The following is a 22257-nucleotide window of genomic DNA, read 5'->3' as shown; positions in this document are numbered from 1 at the left end:
ATAGGGAAGCCACTAGGATTATTTTCTTTTACAAGGGGGAACCCCACACAGAATTTATGTCCCAGAAGTGAAATACTATTAATAGCATCTTATGTGAGATCCCAAGCAATTTATGTGAATCTCCTGGGTCAAAGTATACCCTGATTTTAAAATGAGGCAGTGGTTTGAAAGCAGGGTCTTGAAGAGAGATGTATACACCCATGTTCATAGCAGCACTATTCATAATAGTTAAAATATGGAAGAAACCCAAGTGTCCCACACAGATGAATGGATGAGGAAAAATGTGATGTATCCATACAATGGAATATTATTCAGCCTTAAAACGGGAGGAGACTCTGGTTTCCCTGGTAGTTCAGATGGTAAAGAATCTGCCTGCAATGCAGGAGACTCAGGTTCAATCCTTGGGTAGGGATCCCCTGGAGAAGGGAATGGCAACCCACTCCAGAATTCTTGCCTGGAGAATCCCATGGACAGAGGAGCCTGGCGGACTACAGTCCATGGGGTCCAAAGAGTCGGACACACTGAGCGACTAACACTTTCACTTTTCTGACATATGCTACGTGGATGAATTCAAGGACATTAAGCTGAGGGTAGTAAGCCAGTCACCAAAAGACAAGAACTCAATGATTCCACATATGGGAGGTACTTAAGAGTAGTCAAAATCAATGAGACAAAAAGTATTAAAATGGTTGTTGCTGGGGACTGGAGGGAGTGAGTGTAGGTAGTTACTGTTCAATGAATACAGAGTTTCAGTTGGAGATAAAGAAGAATGTTTTGGAGATGGATGGTGTTGATGGTTACACAAAACTATGAATATACTTCATACCACTGGACTGTACACTTAGAAATAGTTCACTGGTAAAAGATAGGCTTTATGCAATATGTATTTTACTACAGTTAAAAAATGGAAAAAAAAAAAAGTGAGGCAGTAGAGGACTAGATCACTACCATGATGGGGAGGCTTAGGGAGGGGAATGGGATCTATTGTCTGAGAGACAAAGACACAGGGAGCACTTTGACATGCTTAAAAGGGAGAGGTTCTTAAGGGGTCACTGGAGCCATTCTTGTCTGCAGGCAGGTAATAGAAAACTGGCTTATTCTCTTAAGCATCCAGATACATGTTTTCAGTAACTCCCTTGATAGGCCTTCCTAGTGTTCTCCACTCTGACAGGCTAGGTCAGCATCTGATGCATAGCTATAATGATTTTAAGACTAAGACTACTACTGATATACTGCTGGATGCTGCTACTACTATTAATAATAATAGCAATATATAATATTTATTGAACATTTTAGTCTAACTCCATGAGGTCGTTAAAAGTATTGCTCCCATTTTAAAGATGAGAAAAGACTTCTATATAAAATACAGGTGTTCTCTCCATTTAAAGCCATATACTTCATATGACTGAGATCATAGTGTACATATAATGTATATTCTGCTTTTTCACCTAACATTGTACTTTGAGACACCTCTCATATCTTTTCAAGGTACAATAGATCATATTCCTTTCATGGCTCTACCATAGTTAATTTTCAGCCTCTAATTAGTGGCAGTTATGTTTGTTTTCAATATTTTGCTCTCACATATGATTAAAAAAGGGCTTCTCTGGTGGCTTAGCTGGTAAAGAATCCACCTGCAATGCGGGAGACCTGGGTTTGATCCCTGGGTTGGGAAGATCCCCTGGAGAAGGGAAAGGCTACCCACTCCAGTATTCTGGTCTGGAGAATTCCATGGACTGTATAGTTCATAGGGTCACAAAGAGTCGGACATGACTGAGTGACTTTCACTTATGATAAATGATAAAAATTTAGTGGTATTTATGTTTGTTTTCAGTACTTTGCTCTCACAAATGATATAAAATTTCTCCAAACTGATTTTTGATATGCATCTTATTACATACTTAGCATCAATTCTTGGGTCCAAAATTACAATATTTTTAAAACTATGGATGCATATTATCAAATGCTTAACAATGACTCAGCATTTCCTCATTAAGTCATTCAACTGGCATTGTGACTATATGATACTTTTCTCATCCTCCTGGTTAAACACACCCAATTCAGAGATCCCTGTTGTTGGCATTAGAAAGAGTTAAGGGGTGGGAATCAATGAGTACTTGTGTATCACTCCTTCCTCACTCCCTGCTTCCTCCCTCCTTAGCATTGCAGTGCCAGGATCTTCCGACCTCAACTAAGGCCCGGGTGAACTGCTCGCATCCCTTTGGCGACTTTAGGTACCAGTCGACCTGTAGCTTCACCTGCGATGAAGGTTCATTCCTGGTGGGAGCAAGTGTGCTGCAATGCCTGGATACGGGGAACTGGGATGCTCCTTTTCCAGAATGCCAAGGTAGGATGAACTCTTTCCAGTGTCTTGGAAACAAATTGTAGAGTTATTTCAAAAAGCTCTATTTAAAAGATGTTGACTGTCTAGGGGACAGAAGCTTGATATGGACTAGAAAATGAATAAACACTATCATCAGGAAGCCCTGATTATCAGGTCACATGGGGATCCCATGTGCAGAGGCCTTGAGTGGCTGGCAGATACCACAAGCGACAGAATGTCCAACAGCAGGACAGGGGAGTGGGCTGAAGGCCCCTACCATGGAGTAGGTTCACTGTTCTCACTTCACTAAAGATAGTCCCTGGAAACAAGGCCAGGGGAAAAGATAGTCCCAGGATGTTGTTACAAGACTAATCTGGCACTTTAGTCCTAGGAAACACAGAGTATAGTGTTGGAATGGCAGGTAACGCATGGGTTTAATAGGAGAATGGGAGGGGCAGCATTTACAGGTGCCCGGCTGCAAATAAGATTGGAGAAACCCGCTTAGAGTAAAAGTGAAGAGTGATGAAAACAGAAAGAAACTAATCTACACATGCAAAGTTACAGGATTCTCAGAAGAAAAAAAGTACCTATTCACTATAATCATCTATATCTGCATTTCACTTGATATAAAATAAAGCCAGTTATTTAGTGAAATAGAACTGGTTCTGATCATCTGGGTTTGGAAATTGAAAGATAGATGTATACTTTTTATACTCCCCATTCCTTTTTCTACCCAATTATTTACTTATATTTATGACAAATCCTACCTTTAAAAGATAACATTTGTATTTATAAAAGCTCTAGAAAAATAAACAAAAAAATCTTCTTACATACTGTCCCCAAAATATCCCACCCTAAAGTAGACACTGGTTATGTTTCTCCCTTATTGTATAAATTCCTCCAATGTTTTCCCACTTTCCCCTCCACACAATTAGTATTTTTATGAGGCATATATAAGCTTAATAATAAAATCAGATAGGTAAAATGCTAGACAATTCTGCATTGTTTGCCTTTGCTTTTCACTTTGTGCCCACTTTCAACATGAGTAAAAGCAGACAGATACATGTTGTTAATAAAAAGGAAACCACTTGCTATTCAGGTCACACATAAGCACACACACACGCACACTACTATTAAGTTAGGGCAACACAGAGTGAACAAATGAATGAACAAAGGGGCTGACCAACTCAACAGAACTGCATGGTTTTTATCCCCAGGCACAAGGGAGCCTGGCAAGCCCTGGGTGTAGGGCTGAGCCCACCTTCCGAGCTGGGTCTGCAGAGACCAGGCTTAGGATTATGACCTTGGCCCCTCAGCTCTCACCCTGGTTACGCTGAAGCCTGGATGCACTACAAAGTCCACAGGACTATGGGGAAGAACTTGGGAGTCCCTGAGGGCGTTCCAGAGCACAGCACCTTTCCGGACAGCCTTGGGCTGTGCAGGGCACAGATTACAGTTCATTGCCCCATACCAGCCTGCCTGTGGGTGTTTCACAGGAGGGAGGCTGACACTCACCACGGCTTCCTGTGACCTTCTAGTTCCCTTCCGCTTTTAGTTCTTTGTTTACTCTGACTGAACTTTCTCCTCTTGCTGCTGAGCGAGCATCATGTGAAATACCCAAATGTGGTCTGGGCAGGAAGGTACCATGAGGCTTGCAACCTACTAGCTGTTGTAATGTGCCCCAAAATGTGTTATCAGTTTCCTTTTCCAATGCCACACCCCCAAACCCACCTTCCCACCCCAGCTATCAGAAGGCGAAGTCACAAAGGAGCTGCCAACAGACTCAGGGCACCACATTCACGGCACCACATTTGTCCTTACAGTTCATAGGCTTCTTGACTTGTCTCCTCTCCCCTCTCCTCACCCCCACACTGAATACAGAAAGAGTTTTCAAGTGGTGGAAAATACCAGGTCTTTGGACAAATGGATGAGATGGGGGATGTAGCTGGAGAGAAGAAGGGGAGAAGGGAAAAGACAGGTACAGAAAATGCTCACAAAGCCTCAAGCAGTTCAAATCTGTGGCTGAAAGACAGCCCTGGTTCATCCACACCACCACTGTCTCTGGTCTAAAGCCACACACGACCCAATCAGGCCAAACAATGAAGAAGAAACACCCTAAACCATGTATTCATTTTCTTTTTTAAACCCAGTGTGTTTCTTTGAGTTTTATTTCATTAATTGGCTGAGGGATATCTTGGCAGCCATTAACATTTGCATACATAGTGTTTTAACTTTTGAACCTTATGAAAATCCTAAGAGCTATGTAATGCTATTATCCACATTTTAAAGGTGAATAAACATACGGAAATTCAGAGAGGTTAAAGTCACAGAGCATGATCTCCAACCAAATCAAATCCTCTAGCACCACAAACTCCACATGGATAAACTGTGGCAAAGAACTGTGATATCTTGTTGACCATTTTTTGTAAGTAGACAGGCAGAGTCATTTGCTGCTGGCCACTGTAGGATGAGACTGGTGGAAAGAGCATTTGCAGATGGCCAGTTACATTACCTGCCTACTTTGTGCCATGATTTTTTAATTTAATTTTTGCCTATGATTTTGTTAACTTATTATTTTATATAATAATACATTTGAGGTTCTCTGCAAAGCAAAGACTGTTATTTTTCCCATTTCATAGATGAAGCAACTGCGGTTCCGTATGTTTACTGTCCAGAGGTGCACTGCTACTGAGTAACAGAGGCAGGTTTTGGACCCAGAGGTCATCACTTGGTTGGGCGAAGGAACTTTTGGAAGGGGAGAAAGTATTTTACTCCATTTCGCTATTTCCAATCACTTGTCATTGTTTTCTGGCAAGGTTATTGGGTCTACCTCTGAAGAAAGTGTCAAGGGAGCAGTCACTCCCACTCCCATCCAGGGGTAACTAACATGAGTTGCATCACCATCACCATCTTTCCCAACAAAGTGCCAGCATCCTTTTAAATCACCTCTAAAGCTCTTTTAAATCTCTTTAGGGGTAAGCGTTTCAGAATACCAACCCACTGTCAGCTGCCGTTTCGCACATTCAGGACGTCTAACTGGTGACTGGTACCATGAAATTTAAACAATCGTCTAACCCAGTACTGCACTGGTCTGTTAAGGACACACACATACACACACACACTGATTTAAGTGGCTGTGTTCTAAAACAATCTCCTCTCTCCTCCTTGGCTATGCCCACGCTAGCTGTTACCTGCACAGCTCTGCCAAACCTTCAGAATGGAGAAAAGACTTGTGTCCAACCTCTTGGAGGTTCCAGTTATGAGTCCACATGCTGGTTCACATGTCATGAGGGATTCTCTTTATCCGGACCAGAAAGACTGGACTGTACTCCATCTGGACAATGGACGGGTTCCCCACCAACGTGTGAAGAAGGTAGGACCATGGGTTTATCCTTTCTTATGGCTTCTCAGGTAACAGTATAGAATGGAGCATCATCATCAGGCATTCATGTAAATCTCAAGCTAAAGAAAGGCTTCTCTTAAAGGCATAACAATCTAGACCAAAAGCTTCCCCCCTCGAATATTATTGTAACAATAACTTTAACCATTTCATAGTTCCATAAGGTATTTCAGTGTCATTGTGATGTTTGATGTTTATCACAATCCTGAAATAAAGAGGACAGGCAATATTATTGCCATTTTATGGATGAGAAAATAGAGGCTCAGAGATTAGGTAATTTATGGAGATTCATACTATTAGTGATGAAGCTCAGCTATGTCACTGGCACTTTTACTTCATTATAAAGAATTTTCATGCTACACTCTTATTCATTCCCACACCCTCCTTCACTGAGCATTGCTAAGCCCCAGACACTGAGCTTACCTCAGGGGTGGGTGTGATTCCATCCCAGCCCCTTGAGGATCTCACAGTCTAAGGATTTGTGTATAGCCTCTCCTTGCTCCAGTTCCAAATGGATTACAAGCTCCCTGAGGGCAGGAACTGCGCCAACTTCACCTTTGCATGTCCTGCAGCAGCTAGACAGGAAAAAATGTAGGTGCGTGACAAGTATCTGTTGAACCGAATCTTCTCATTTGCTGGTTAAATTTATTCAAGCTCAAGCCTTATTGACAATGAATTAGTGGATCCTCAAAGGCAATGGCCAGGTCTTAGCTATGATTCCCCTGAAACTTCTGGCTGACACATATCTGGTATATGAAAGTGAAACTGTTAATCACTCAGTTGCGTCTGACCCTTTGTGACCGCATGGACTGTAGTCTGCCAGGCTCCTCTGTCTATGGGGATTCTCCCGTCAAGAATACTGAAGTGGGTAGCTGTTCCCTTTTCCAGGGGATCTTCCCAACCAAGGGCTTGAACCCAGGCCTTCTGCATTGCAGACAGATTCTTTACCATATGAGCCACCAGAGATAGTGTGCTCTAAAGTAGAAGTTTGCAAACTGATTCATTTATAGCTCATGTTTACTTTCAAACATCATCATTTTGCTCTGTGACAACCTAGAGGGCTAGGATGGGGTGGTAGACGGGAGGGAGGCTCAATAGGGAGGGGACATACGTATACCTATGACTGATTCATGTTGTGTGGCAGAAACCAACACAATATTGTAAAACAGTTATCTTCCGATTAAAAATAAATAAAAAAAACAGTCATTACACAATTTAAGTTGCAGGAATAAGCAATTATATAGTATTTTTTTTACCTGTAACATATGAAACCCAGAATAAAAGCAATATTCTCAAAATAAAGTCACCATTTTTTGGTTCTTTTGTTCTATTATTCCATGTACTACAGTCAGGAATAATAAAACCAGCAATAATAGCTAATTTTTATTGTTTGCTTAAGTACCAGCTATTATATTTGCATTTTTGCATTCAATACACACAATCCTTAACATGGTTATCATTATCCCTGTTTTAAAGATGAAGAAATGGAGGCTTGAGAAGATAAATAGCTGGCAATGGTGTGTGTGCTACATCTTAGCTACAAAGTGTGCTGTTAGGATTCAAACCCAGGTCTAGCCTGATTAGAGGACTAGAGCTTTTACCACTGCACTACACTGCCACCCAGTGGCCAGTTTCTAAACCCCACGTCAGCTCAGCTCAGTTCAGTTCAGTCGCTCAGTCCTGTCCGAGTCTTTGAGACCCCACATACTGCAGCATACCAGGCTTCCCTGTCCATCACCAGGTCCCAGAGCCTACCAAACTCATGTCTATCGCGTCAGTGATGCCATCCAACCATCTCATCCTCTGCCGTCCCCTTCTCCTCCTGCCTTCAATCTTTCCCAGCATCAGGGTCTTTCCAAATAAGTCAGTTCTTCGCATCAGGTGGCCAAAGTATTGGCGTTTCAGCTTCAATATGAGTCCTTCCAATGAATATTCAGGACTGATTTCCTTTAGGATTAACACGTTGGATCTCCTTGCAATCCAAGGAACTCTCAAGAGCCTTCTCCAACACCACAGTTCAAACGCATCCATTCTTTGGCACTCAGCCTTCTTTATGGTCCAACTCTCACATCCATACATGACTCCTGGAAAAATCATAGCTTTGACTAGATGGACCTTTGTTGGCAAAGTAATGTCTATGCTTTTTAATATGCTGTCTAGGTTGGTCATAATTTTTCTTGTAAGGAGCAAGCGTCTTTTAATTTCATGGCTGCAGTCACCATCTGCAGTGATAGTCATTCGTAAATTCCACCGCTCTTGTCTAGTTGCAGCAGCAACTGCAGAGTAGCAGTGGTTCTAAAATGAACTTTAGATGAGTGATCAAATGAGTGAATATGTTTTTAGAAATCTATTAGTGAAAAGAGCTAAATACTTATTCTTTCTTATTCCTTCTTGTGGGATGAGCACTAGATTAATATCCAAAGACTTGTATTGCTCTTCCCTGAAGTTATGGAGTCACACAGAAGATCATGTCACACCCTGATATTCTCAACTCCAAAAGGAGAGAAGTGGACAGGACACCTCTGAGGCTTTTCCCCTGGATGAGGATCCTGTAGGCTAAAGTACATAAAATGCTACTGTGCGCGCATGTGTGCTGTCTTGTCCGACTCTTTGTAACTCCATGGAGTGTAGCCTGCTAGGCTCCTTTGTCCATGGGTCTCTGTCCACGGAATTTTCCAGGCAAGAATACTGGAGTGGGTTGCCATTTCTTCCTCCAAGAGATCTTCCCAACCCAGGGATCTAATGTATATATCTTGCGTCTCCTGTATTGGCAGGCAGATTTTTTACCACTGTACCACCTGGGAAGTCCAAAATGCTATCATCTATTGTCAAACAAACAAACAAACAAACCACTACAAGCCATCCAAGGAATCTAGGACTTTGATAGCTGATATCTTAAGGGCTTGTGCTTCATCACAGATTTCTCAGTCACTCATTTGTTTATTCCATGGGCATTTATCACGAGTTCTGTTTTTCCACATTCTGTTTTAAGGCTAAAAAATTAAAAAAACAAAAAACAAAAAACCCTGAGATAGAAGAAATACCTCACTGAAGTTTTTTGTTTTTGTTTTTCTCATGAAAGTTTTAAATCATACATTGCAATCAACATGGTTGTTAAATCTGTAATCTCTGAAGCCCCCATTCCTCCTGACTCTTTTCCACCTCCTTTTCTCCACAAGAGGTGGCATTTCAGACCTGGCCCTGCCCAGTGTCTAAAACCAAACTTGACCATGGGCAGCAGCTTTAGTGAGCTATGGGCTTTGGAACTGCCAACCTGGTCTGAACCTGATAGTTAGCTCTGGCTTTGGACCTGTGTTTCTATCTCATTCTCTAAATTTAGGCTCTAGATTTAGGCAGAGAGTTCCTCTTCTTTTCCCATATGCCTGAGTCCATGAATTTTGAAACTTTCAGCAGTGAACTCTGATTCTTACATGGTGTTCTGCAGAGTCCTGGACTCTATCAGAGGGGATTGAGGGCTACCAAGTACATAGGGGCGATGTGGCAAGTGGAGCACAGTCTCTTGTTTCATGGTGCAAAGTGGGGCTCCATTTTTCTGAGTAAGTCCACAGGTATTTCCCTTTTTGTTAGAATGTCAGTTTCCTGGGCTCTCTAGGACTTGAGCTCCACCTGCATTTCCTAATCTTCCCCCTTGCCTTTACCCACCAGGACCTGAATTCTTTTCCCTGAACATAAGCGGTATTGAGTTGCTCCTATCTGGTTGCTCTGTCCCCTACATTTCTGGCTGTTGGGCCACTATCCTGATACGATGACTGTTCCCTCAATCACGTTGTCATTGACTCTCTGGAGACCCTGTTCAACTGCTGGACCTGACACCTAATGACCAACCTCACCTTGATGGGGAGGTATGGGTCCTGGTTTTGAGTCCCAATCCTAGCTCTGTCCTTCTGCCACGCCCCAGCTCATCCAAGATCTAAAGACTGGTGCCCTCTAAGCTCTGGCCTGGCTCACGTCTCTGTTTCATTTCTCCACTCCTCAAACCTTTATCTTACTCCGTGAAGATTGCCAGTCTTTATTTTCAAAGTTTGAGTTTAGAACCACCAACTCAATGAAATTTATTATGTACACTTTTTTCTTTCCAAAAATTTCATGACAAAACCAAATTTGACTCAAGCTAAAAAAAAAAATAATAATACACAAAGACAAAGAATTCATTAAAATTAAAATAATATAAAGCAATATTTTATCATTGATGACAGCATGTCTGTGAACCCACTAATTCATGAATTCACATGCCATCATGTTCCCCTACGTCACCAAAGAAAACATCAATGAAGACGGTTTTAATAGACAGCATTGCTTTGAAGTCCATGAAAATAGAGCATTAAGTATGGTAATAAAACCAGCCCTTATCCGTTTCCTATTCTTCTTGTAAAGTTTTTAATAAAGTTTTAGAGTAGGCTCAAGAATATGACTACTTTTTTGTTGTTACCCAGAGAGGTCATCTCTTGGTAAAAAGCTCGTCCTCTACCTCCGCACTAGGCCCCCTCACTCCACCAACTTCCTAAATTTAATTCAGCCCCCATTGCTGAGTGCCCACCACTTGCCAGATCTGGAATGGGCTTCCACGTACCTCATCAAGTCTGCCCCTCAGACCGGAAAACAGGCTTCGTTGTGCAAGTTAGTCAAATCCTTCTTAGGGGCCTTTGATTCGACGAGGTCTATGTTTACAGAAGAGGGTTCAAAAACTTTCCTAGACACAAAAGGCTGTGTTTATAACCTTGGCAGAAAAAGACTCATAGAACTGAGACCAAAGCATATCCCCCAAGTAGATTTAATGCTGTGGAATTCTCTTTGTATGCTAGGGGTCACTTAAGTCAATTTTTAAAAACAGGAACTCCTCTTGTTTCTTTTCATATCATGTAAAAACACTTGTCAGAATGCATCCAAATTAAATTGTGCCTACTAACATTCATTCTTTTGACAAATATTTTTAGACCCCTCTACTCTGCGTTAGGCACTGTTGCCTGGGGTATAGCTGACATTATGTATTTTCTGGGAGATTCTGAAAAAGCTATTTGAGGGAAAATGTTCATAAATGATTTAAAATCTATGACTTATACAAATAGATAATAAATGTTTGATAAACAGAATTGATCTGCCAGGCATGGATTCATTAATTACTCAACAATTTCATAGTTCTAAACTGAAATTAAATATGTTACTTTGGCTATCTGAATGGTTTCACACAATCAGGATCCACAGTCCTTCAGTGAACAGCCCACTCCAAAAAACGTGGGCCAGCAGGTAAAAACCAATACTTTTCCATGAGGCATTGCACAGGGCTTCGAGAGGTTTTTTTTTTAAAAAGCAAAACAGCTAAGCAAAATGAGATTTATCTGACCAAGGCATTGCTTTCAGATAGCCTTGGATTTAAAGAAAGAACAGTCACTTAATTTGGCAATAACCCAGCGTGAGTGAAAGTCACTCAGTCGTGTTCAACTCTTTGTGACCCCATGGACTCTACAGTCCATGGAATTCTCCAGGTCAGAATATTGGAGTGGGTAACCGTTTCCTTCTCCAGGGGATCTTCCCAACCCAGGGATCGAACCCAGGTCTCTGGCATTGCAGGTGGATTCTTCTCCAGTTGAGCCACCAGGGAAGCCCAAGAATACTGGAGTGGGTAGCCTATCACTTCTCCAGGGGATCTTCCCTACCCAGGAATCAAATCAGGGTCTCCTGCATTGCAGGCAGATTCTTTACCAGCTGAGTTCCCAGAAAAGCTCCAATAACCCAATATTTGTAGATAAATAATAGTCTCATGTCAGAGAATGTCACTGACAGAAAGACATGATCCTAAGATAAATATGTAACTTCAATAAATTTATAAAAATAGTTTTTGAGGGAAATAGTAAATTCATTTACTCATACACTTGGCATATGGTTGTTGAACACCACCTCTTGAGATCCTGCAGTGTGACTGTGGGAGACACGAAGATTTATGATTCTCAGGTTTAGGAGCTTTCCATCCAGGAGACGAGGGAAGAGTTGACATGTGATATGATAGCATGAGAGTTCAAACAAAAACACTAATGTGTTTAGAGGAGAAGACTTCAGGCTGCAGTGATCAGAAGAGGCCTTGGAAAGGCAGTGTTTGATTGGATCCCAGAGGATGGCTGGGATTTTATTCAATGAAAATTGAAAGAAATTTAGGGTAGTGGGAGCCAAGGCCCAGAGGCAAGAGCACATGAGGTCAGGTAAGGGAATTCCCGGGGAACACCCTAGCTTGACCAGGAGATTTTGCACTTACCTGTGCTATGAAACTGTGTTTTTTTTTGTTTTTTTTTTTTTTTTTTTAAAAGAAAGCCTGGGGATCCAAATGGAAGGAATAGTAGTTTAGGACAGAACACGATCATTGCAGGTGTAGATGTGCTGAATTTGTGGAGATAGCAGGATATCTAACCGGAAGGAGTTTCAGGCAGAAGGAAGGACAGAAATGAAACCTTGGGCTGCCCTTATACAGAGCGGATGGTGATAGTCAGGGAGGCCACAGGGTCTCTGAAGCAAAACGTTTAGAGAAAAGAGGATGAAATGGTGAATTCTTGAGTCTGACTGCTTAAACCCTTGACTCCTTTATTTTCAGAATTTCTCCCTATACTCCTCTTTGCAAACCCACCATCCTTTCCCCTGCTCTCTGCACTTCATGACTTGTGTTTGTTGTGAAATGTCTGCTACCTAGCAAAACACCCGAGACAGTGGTAGTGCAATTTGTTGAAAACGTGAATGAATTAATTTGGTGCAAAATAGGGTTTCCAGATCAATTTGGAGATTGTGACATTCTTGATTTGGTTCTCCAGCCATCAAGTGTCCAGAACTATCTGCCCCCGAGCAGGGAAGCCTGGACTGTCCTGACACTCATGGAGAATTCATTGTTGGCTCAATCTGCCATTTCTCCTGTAACAAGGGCTTGAAGCTGGAGGGGTCCAACCATGTTGAGTGCACTACTTCCGGGAGATGGATAGCACTCCCACCAACCTGCAAATGTAAAAGATACATGTCTTGTATCCTTGCAAGACAGCTCTTCTTCTAGAAATTTTCTCAACAAAAATAACAAATACTTACAAACACTCTTACTATGTGACAGGTACACATAATATTATTATTATTGTGAAAGTTTCACTTCTGTCATGAAGTGGGTTATCTATTGGGATACAGGAAACATAGCCTATGGATTTAAAAGATATATAAGGAGAGGCAGGACTTTTTCATATTTGTGAATAAAAGATATACTAATTTTTAAGCACAAATTTTCTTTCATAACTTTGGCCTCTTTTTCTCAAAGAGCTTTGTTGGGTCCATTGAATAGTTTCCATTTCTTCATCACCAGCTGAACACTAGGGGTGGAGTTACTGGTCAAATGTTTCAAATCAAGGAACTGAAGTGGGGAGAGGTCAGTTGTCATCTCTCTGCCACGTGGCAAGTTAATGACAGAGCCAGTGGCAACTTCCTCACCTCACATTTCATGTTGACCTTTGGCCTGAAGATAATGAACACCTCCCAGTAGAGCAGCAATGGGCAAGCAATTGGTCTATGCGTATTTTGCTGAATTTTCATATTTCTACACCCATTATTCTGGTTTTTTTTTTTTTTTTGGTTTTGTTTTCTTCTTATTATAAGTAACATTGACATCCTCTCCCCAAATTCTTCTTCTGGCCAGGAGAATCATCTCTTCAAGGATAATTTTAGATAATTGTTTTCATCTGGTTTTCTATGGTGGTGGATGGTTTAGTTGCTAGGTTGTGTCTGACTCTTTTGTGACCTCATGGATTGTAGCCTGCCAGGTTCCTCTGTTCATGGGAATTTGCATGCAAGAATACTGGAGTGGGTGCCATTTCGTTCTCCAGGGGATCTTCCCGCACCAGGGATGAACCCGTATCTCCTGCATTGCAGGCAGATTCTTTACTGCTGAGCCACCAGGGAAGCCCCTGGTTTTCCATACCTGATTTTAATAGTTTTCCTTAACTTCCTTAAGGAGCTATTGCTAGAACCTCCCTGATTATGAAAGGATGAGAAGACAGTTACTGTACGTCAGTCTTAACTCTGTTGTGCTCCTCTTAGTTGGGAGCTCTGTAAATTGAAACATTTTCTTTTCACAGTGGACACAGTATCGGCTCCTGCTCCAGGGGTGCAATGCCCAACGCTCATCGCTCCAAAGCAGGGAACAATGTCCTGTCAGCACCATCTGAGGAACTTTGGTTTGAATACCACTTGCCACTTTGGATGCAAAGCTGGATTCACACTCCTGGGAGATAGTGCTCTCCAATGCAGACCTTCCAGACAATGGACAGCAGCAGCTCCCACGTGCAGAGGTAAGGTGAAACAGCAGGCAGCTCTGATGCTGTCTTCTAGCATGCTAGGCATTGTCCATGCCTGTCGAAATCCTACCCAATGCCAGTGACCACTTCAAGTGTCAGCTCCTCCATGAAACCCACAGCAATCCCAATTAGAAATAATGAGCAACAGGCATATCATGTTTCCCCTTCCTTACATCACAAGCTAATGCCCTGGTACTCCTAAAGGAGGAAACATATGGAAATAAAAAAATGTGTTAGAACCATAAGCATGCTGAACATGAAACCAGCTATATGAATTGTGAGTTACAAGGTACAATTCTATTAATGATGTGGCCATGTAAACATTCCATATTTCATAACTGGAACCCAATTAAAAAGATAAATTATGAATGTTACCTCTTGAAGACCTATACCCTATGCATGAAGCAGTGTGTCTCTTCCATCATTGTATTCCCTATGAAGCACAGAACAGTGCTTTGCAAATGTCAGTATTGCCCAACAACATTTGTTAAATTCAGTCTCCTGAGTTGAGTTAAATTTGAGTTAAATTTCATTTTCTGTACACAAATTTGGGAGAATATCCTGAATTGCCCTGAAAAACAGTTTAAAGAGAATAGTGGTCTCTACTTCTTTCAAACTTTCAGAGGCCAGGTATGCTGAACAATTGTTATCTCAAGAAACATGTGCTGACATGGCAGTTAATTGCCAGTGGTAGTAATAATAATATTTAGGACAACAGTATTTTGAGAAGCAAAATTCTGTAAATAGTATTTTTGTGGGCAAGACTGATCAATCCACTGGAAGTTTATTTACTGAATCGCCACTTTCTGCCCTCCTTAGTTCTTCGGCTATCCTTCGTTGAGTGTATATCTGTATGTTTGATGTTGGAAGAACTTGTGGGAATGTCAAAAATAGCTCATGTCCTTTCTGATCTTTTGTATTCCACCACATCTACTGGAAACCCTAGCCATGTTTCATATGAAACCATAATCTTTTATGTTCATTCTGTATGTTCACTTTTCCTACATTCTTTTTTCTTCTGCAGCTGTCAAATGCTCCAAGCTACCTGTTACTGAGCCAATAGTGATGAACTGCTCCAACCCTTGGGGAAATTTCAGCTATGGATCAACCTGCAGCTTCCATTGCCCAGAGGGTCAATTACTTACTGGCTCAGAAAGAACAGCATGCCAAGAGAATGGTCAGTGGTCAACGACCATGCCAACCTGTCAAGGTATGTGTCGCATACAGGTTAGGAAGTCGCTTTGATATAGAAAATAATGAAATCAGTTTTTCTCCTCTGTGTGTTTCTTAACAGTGGTCTCACTTTCTATCACTGGGTTTCCCCTGAGTTTAAGAATTGTTTCACAATGAATCAAACAGAATCTGTGACTCTTATGCAGTGCAGTGGGAATCAAATTTAGTGACTCTGTATAAACAATCACCACTACGTTTTCAAAGCTCCAATGTGTGAAATGAATCCTCTCATTTCCTTATAATCTTTGTGTAGTATTGGATTGGCCAACAAGTCGAGCTGGGTTTTTCCATAAGATCTTACAGAAATACCCAAATGAACTTCTTGGCCAACCTAATATATCTTGAAGTTCCAAGATGTTTTAAACGGAAGGTTATTTAATGAAGAATCCTAATTCATTATTTCAGAAGACCTTTGTTTACCATATACCTCCCCAAAATACCACATGTCTTCCTTAATCAAGCTCTGCTTGTAAGGTTTATTTCATCTCCTTCCATTTTTTTTCCTCTCTAGTAGCTTGTTGTAACTACTTTCTGTCTTAAAAATGAATCTTCAATTACCTTCCCCCTCAAATTACCCAGTTTATTGTGTTTGTCCAAACTGCCATTTAATCATCTAATTCCATTTATTGAGTCCGTACCTTGACTCCTTAGAAATTATGTTTGATATTTAAACATTAGGAAGAAAATCAAGTCCTGCTTGTGTCCCATTCTGTTGGAGTGATTTGCAACTTCCAGGCTTTTTGTGCTGGGTTGTTAGCACTGCCAGGACCTTGGAGGACTTATTTGATCTCACACCTTAGTGCTGTTGGGGCCCTTCTGGGGGAATGATGGTCTTCTGCACAAAACACTTCTTATGTCTCACACGTGTGTGTGTGTTTGTTCTGCAGCAGGGCCACTGACTATCCAGGAAACCCTGACTTATGTTGGTGGAGCAGCAGCTGGTACAACAGGCTTAGTGACAGGTTCAATTCTCCTGGCTCTGCTAAGAAGGCGTTGCAGACAAAAAGGTAAATTGGAAACAGTATTCTCCTTATTTTCTTCTTTCATGTGATTTGGGGCAAGGCAGTGAAACCACAACTTCAGTAATTCATGTCTTAAAACATTTGCATTAGAAGAAAATAAAGCCAAGTTAAGTGGTCTTGAGAACCACCCCCATCAGAGTCACATTTAGAGGGGGGGGCGAGAAAACACAGATCCTCATATAATGGAGATCTGGAGATGGGCCTGGAAATCTGAATTTTTCAAAAGTTCCTCCCCACCCCAACTCCACCTATGCACCTTTATAAGGCCAGTGTGCATACTGACACTTGGGGGCTTCTGGTTCAGGTAACCTTGGTTATTGCCAAAACTAACTAGAAAGGAGTTATACTTCATTCATTCATTCTTTCGCACAATAGCCATTTATTAGTCAACTGATTAAGTAGTGTAACCCAGAATGATGGTCCTTGATAGTAAGGAATGTATAATTCAGTAGGTGACTTCAGGTTAAATCAATGCTAATACTGAAGTGTATCAAGTGCATTAGGGCAAAAACGCTACCTGACTACTCCTGGAATACAAAATAGAAAGGTCCCACCCAGACTGATAGGGCAGAAAAGGCTCATTTAAGTTTAACTTTGAAGAATAAGAGGGATGGATTTTGCCAAAGGAAAAAATCAAAATAGAGCTACAGCAGAGATAATAGCATGTGACAAAACCTAAAAGGGCAAAATACCTGGGAAAATGCTATGTTCAAGAGTTTATTGCACCTGATTTGGGGGAAAAAAAAAAAAAAACTAGTGGAGGAAGTGAAAAACAAAGCGGGAAGTGTAAAAGAGCTGCTGCTTTAGTAATGACTTGGTATGAAAGCTAAGAGATGTGTATGTGCTCATGAAAACTTGTAGAGCTAATTCAGGATTGAGGCAAGAAAGTGACCCAAATGGATGAAGATTTTCTATAAGGGAAACTGTGTTTCTCGGATTGTTCATCAAAAGATAGCTTTAGCCTAGGAATAAAAAAAGAGAACCCTCCCTTAAGAGTTCAAACATCCTTTCATTGTCTGCCTGAGATGCTCAGCCTGTCCCTAAGTTGAGAAGCCTCTTCTTTTTTTTAAGTTGATGTACAATGTTGTGCCAATCTATACAGCTAAGTGACTCATTTTTACACATACATACATTTTTTTTTAAATACCCTTTTCCATTATGGCTTATCCCAGGAGACTGGATACAGTTCCCCATTCTATACAGTAGGATGTTGTTTATTCATTTATATGTAATAGTCGGCAGCTACCAACCCCAAATTCCCAGTTCATCCCTTATCCTCCCATCCTCCCCCTTGGCAATCACAAGTCTGTTTTCTATGTCTGTGAGTCTGTTTTGTAGATAAGTTCATTTGTGCGATATTTTAGATTTCACATTTAAGTGATATAATATGGTATTTGTCTCTTTCTGACATGAACAAGCCTCTTCAAATAAGCTAATGAGGCTGCCCATCTTTCCTCATGAAACTGGGGGTATCAAAGGGGTCAGGAATGCTCAAATCCAGGCACAGAAAGTGGCTATGTTAAAAGTACCTGCCAGCACTCTCCTGGAATTGAAATTTCAACACCTATTCTTCACTTCTCAGAAGAACCCCTTGTTCCCTATTCTCATGCTCTCTCCTTTCACAAAGCCACCATTGCATTAGGCTGATTTTCCAAAGTTCCTTCATATACTCTCCTGTGAGTGAGTGAATAGGACAACAGATAAACAGTAACTCTGCTTAAAGACCAAAAATCTACAACCAGTCCCTCCATGCAACATCTGTGCCTGCTTAACCTAATCCAGAAGGCAGAGGCAAGAGCTCCTAAGACCCTGATCCTAATCTCCATCACCATGTAAGAATCCTGTTCCTGCATCTTCCCCAAATTCTTTCTTTAGTTTTGAGATATTTCCAGTGAACCCTCTAAACTATGGAGAGGGATCAGCCACCACCCATCCTCTAATATCTATATAATAAAAAATTCATTTGTGGGGATGGAATGTTCTGGTCTGCCCCACTTTGATTTTAAACTTTCTAGGATTCCAAGTTCAAATACTAGGAAAAGCCTGAATACTACATCCCTCTCCTGCAAATTCTAAGTGCACCTTCATTATCACACTGAAAGCTCAATCATGCCCTGTAATAAATACACTTGTTCTTTTCATTTCACCTAATATTTTCTAAATGTATTCAGGCATGAGATGCTTTCCCCTTTTTATCTACCCATGGGATGATTGACAGACATGCTGCCATGTTTAAAGTGTCCACGATCAGAGTTCAGTGTCTGGATTATGACAGGAGGCCCCTGATAGTGTATATGATCAGGGAAGGAAAACACCCACTGTTATGTTGGTTTGGGTTTGTTTATGCAATTAGCTTGCCCAAGCTCAGTTGGTAAAGAATCTGACTGCAATGCAGGAGACCCGGGTTGGATTCTTGGGTTGGGAAGATGCCTTGGAGAAAGAAATGGCAACCCACTCCAGTATTCTTGTCTGGAAAACCCCATGGACAGAGAGTCTAACAGGCTACAGTAAATGGGGTTGCAAAAGTCGGACGCAACTTAGTGACTAAACCACCACCAAATAATGATTAAGAGAGTATGGACAGAATGCAAATGCAGAGGGCCTCAAGTGCAAAGAAATGGGTTTTGAGAACCGATGGTCTCAACAACACCAAGAGTAGCCAAGGGGATGAAGTCAGGGACCAGAGGTAGGAGGACAGGTTGTTAGAAAAAGAGAAGAGAAGAAAGATGAGCGGACTCTGGAGTTGCATACTGCTGAATGTTTAATTTAGCCTAAAACAGGTCCCACCTCTCAGGGAGGGATTGTTCCCAGTAAGTCCCTTATAATAAGCCTGCCTGGAAACCAGTCTGCTGACTTACCCCAATAACCCTATCGCTGATGGCCTTTCCCCTTCATCTCATTGTTTTCTTTTAAACCAATCGTCTGTGTCTTCTTGCTTGTTTCAGATGATGGAAAAAGCCCCTTGAACCCTCAAAGGTAAGATGGAAATGTTTTATGGTTAAGTTTTTCTAGTTTGACTTTTTAATTCACTCTATGAATTATTAATTCACTGTATGAGTATGTCAGAATGACTATACAGACACGCCTTTTATGAAACAGTCTTTGGCAATGTCCCCTAGACTAATTCTGAAGCAAAATTTACCAGTAATATGTCCCAGAAACACATAATATTTTTTAAAAATCACTAAGTGCCCTAATGATAATATAAAGGAGAAATACAAGATACAAGGGAAAGTGACATAGAAATAACAAACTGGAACTGGGGTACCACACTAGCAGTGCTATGAGGTCATCCATCAGATACTTGTACCTTCAAGTAGAATCACTATGAAGGCAACCGTCAGAAAGGTCAGCTGACAGGAATATTCTATTAGTGAGTCAAACAGTATCAGAAGTATTGTCAACACCAACCTGATTTTTTAAAATGATGAATTATTCTGGAGAAGAGTTGGAAAACCTGTTATTATCTTCTCTTAATTCAGATGGTAATTGTGTTTTAAAAGATACACACAAAAAACTTAACATTTATATGTAAAGCTGATCAGTTCTAGGCTCAGAGATTTTTCACCTCCAGGAATGTTGAGTAGCTTTTCTAAAGTTGTGTGGAGTGTATAAGACAATTCTTTTGTGCCTTGGGCATTTTAGGACATCCAGCATCCTTAGTCCCTGCCTAAATGTCAATAATAAGTCTTGCTCATTATGAAAATTTTAAAAAATTGCTATAGGGAGCAGTACTACCATTCTTTGAAAAGCATTGCCATATGATTAAGTATTAAGGGTAGATTTTTAAAAGGATTTCCTCTTACCGGGAAGAGGCTACAACAGGGGTCAGAGCAGGTATTCAGTACCTAAAGTATCAACAATAACTTGGGTATGAAGCACAAAGAAAATTACCCAGAACAGTTAATTGGGTTCTTGAAAATCTCTTTGATTTTTACTCTTCTTTCCCTCTAAAGTCAGAGAATTTCAGGGCTGGGTGGTATTTCATGGTCTCTGGATGAACTTTGTGAAGGACTGGGGTCAAGGACAAAGCATCATATGGCAAGTTCACCTTTGTGTTTCTGTTCTTTAGCCACCTAGGAACATACGGAGTTTTTACAAATGCTGCGTTTGACCCAAGCCCTTAAGGTAAGTTGCCTATAGATGTATTTTTGAAGGAAATAGACAGTAGGAAAAAGAAGAATATAAAGCTTGCCTTTTCTTTATGTAATCAGGAGTTACGCTTTAAGCATATATTAAAGTTCAAACTATGCAGGAAATTGTGTTGGCAGTGGGAGACAGGCATAGCAGAAGAGTGACAATAGATGGTGAGCATATAGGAGGATTTCCATTTACTCCAGGATATAAATGTTCTAATTAGACATAACTTATTTCAGGATGTATGACATTCCCATTACTGGCTGCTAGATGGTACTGATACTGTAGCCTTGCTTGATCACCAGAAATCATGACAACTAGAAAAATTTTACAAACTTTATGGAGCCAGTTCCCTATGCAACCTGCTGGGAAAACAAAAATAATAATATATTATCATATAATTATCAAAAATAATATGATATTATCATATATTATGTTATATTATCATATAATATCATATATGCCATATATGATAATACCTTCTTTCTCCCAAAAAGCTCAGTGAGTGGTTAAGTTTGCTAAATAGCCTAGATGACAGAATATCTGGAATCTAGAAAAAGATTATACAAAGCCTTAGAGGGTACATATGATGAGAGCTTTCTTTGATCTTTTTCAGGAAAATACAATAATTTTAATTTTTGCTGTCATTTTCAGAGACCTGTCCTTGTCTTGGTGACCTCGTCCAACCCCCACAGGATCCTATTTTTGAACATCAGCTTTCCCGAAAAGACTTGATTATAACTGTTGAGTATTTGCTGCCGTTTTCTGTAAATACTTGTGAATAAAGGACATGGAATTTCCTTTAGATTAGTTCTGCACCAGAGCAGACGGACTGGACCACAAGCCCCAATTCTCCACCCACCACCCCTTCCTGCTCCATTTCCTCTTCCTCCAACACAAGCCTCAGAAGCTGGGCCTGAGTCTTTCTGCGGTGGTCTGTGGGCTTTGGCCTAGCTGTCACTTGCGGTACTAATTAGCTAGAGTCCAGAGCATCTGACTCACCAGAAGACCAGACTGGAAAAATAAAAATGCCTCTTTATTTTGAGACTGGAGGAGGTTCTCCTCTACTTTGTTGGAAGGCAGGAGGTGTCTCTGACTTGAGGGAATTTCTATAGGATTTCCTGGGTCTTCAGTGCTTGCTGTTGGTGAAGCCTTTTGGACTTCCTTGAAGCTCCAAGAGAGGCCTCTGGATGGCACCAGAGGCTGCAGAGGCCGCAGAAGACTGGTGCTCCAGACAGGAAGGTACACGTCACTGTAGACCGTCCCTCCGCCGTCACTCTCCCCCAGAGGACCCAGAGACCAATCCTTGAATGTCTAGTTAAAAGGATTCCCTAAATGCCATGTTCTAGTGTTTGATATTTTGCTGAATAAAGTCTGTATCCATCACTTTGTTGACATTAATGTAATACACAATCATGGTTGTCCCAATTACAAACTCGAGACTAGAGTCAGCAAATATGTATCTTACCACCACCCACAAGAAGAAAATTAGAGAAGCAGAAAAGTCTTCATCGCCTGAATGTGTTTTATTTGATTCACATATTTAATAAATATGTTATTAAAAGTTACACAGTACTTATCTGAAACTGATACAAAAAATACAGAGCCAAACAATATAGCTGTCCTTTCTGTGAAAAGTGAGGCAATGAACATGTCACACAGACTAGGTAAACATGCAAATAAAAATGCAAATAAAACACGCAAATAAAAATGGTGAAACAGTCTAACTAAAGGTTACAAGGTTTTGCAAGAATTTTGGTAGTAACCTCGAGATTTAGGGACACGCTGCTTTTAAAAGGTTTCACTGTT

General features: G+C 40.9%; 1 protein-coding gene across 1 annotated transcript in view; it reads left to right on the top strand.

Moving 5' to 3' along the window:
• SELP (selectin P) overlaps positions 1–22257 on the top strand; it is a 42510-nt gene extending 20253 nt beyond the window's left edge. Inside the window, exons 7-14 of the mRNA XM_055583585.1 lie at positions 2162–2347; positions 5508–5696; positions 13838–14050; positions 15081–15266; positions 16177–16296; positions 19257–19287; positions 20384–20439; positions 21103–22257. Of these exons, the coding sequence (XP_055439560.1) occupies positions 2162–2347; positions 5508–5696; positions 13838–14050; positions 15081–15266; positions 16177–16296; positions 19257–19287; positions 20384–20438 (980 nt within the window). The 3' untranslated portion in view covers position 20439; positions 21103–22257. The remainder of the gene's footprint in view (positions 1–2161; positions 2348–5507; positions 5697–13837; positions 14051–15080; positions 15267–16176; positions 16297–19256; positions 19288–20383; positions 20440–21102) is intronic.

The sequence above is a fragment of the Bubalus kerabau genome, chromosome 5, assembly GCF_029407905.1.
Source record: "Bubalus kerabau isolate K-KA32 ecotype Philippines breed swamp buffalo chromosome 5, PCC_UOA_SB_1v2, whole genome shotgun sequence".
Taxonomy (NCBI): domain Eukaryota; kingdom Metazoa; phylum Chordata; class Mammalia; order Artiodactyla; family Bovidae; genus Bubalus; species Bubalus kerabau.
Note: the sequence above shows the minus strand (reverse complement) of the source record. Positions and strands in the feature narration are given on the sequence as shown.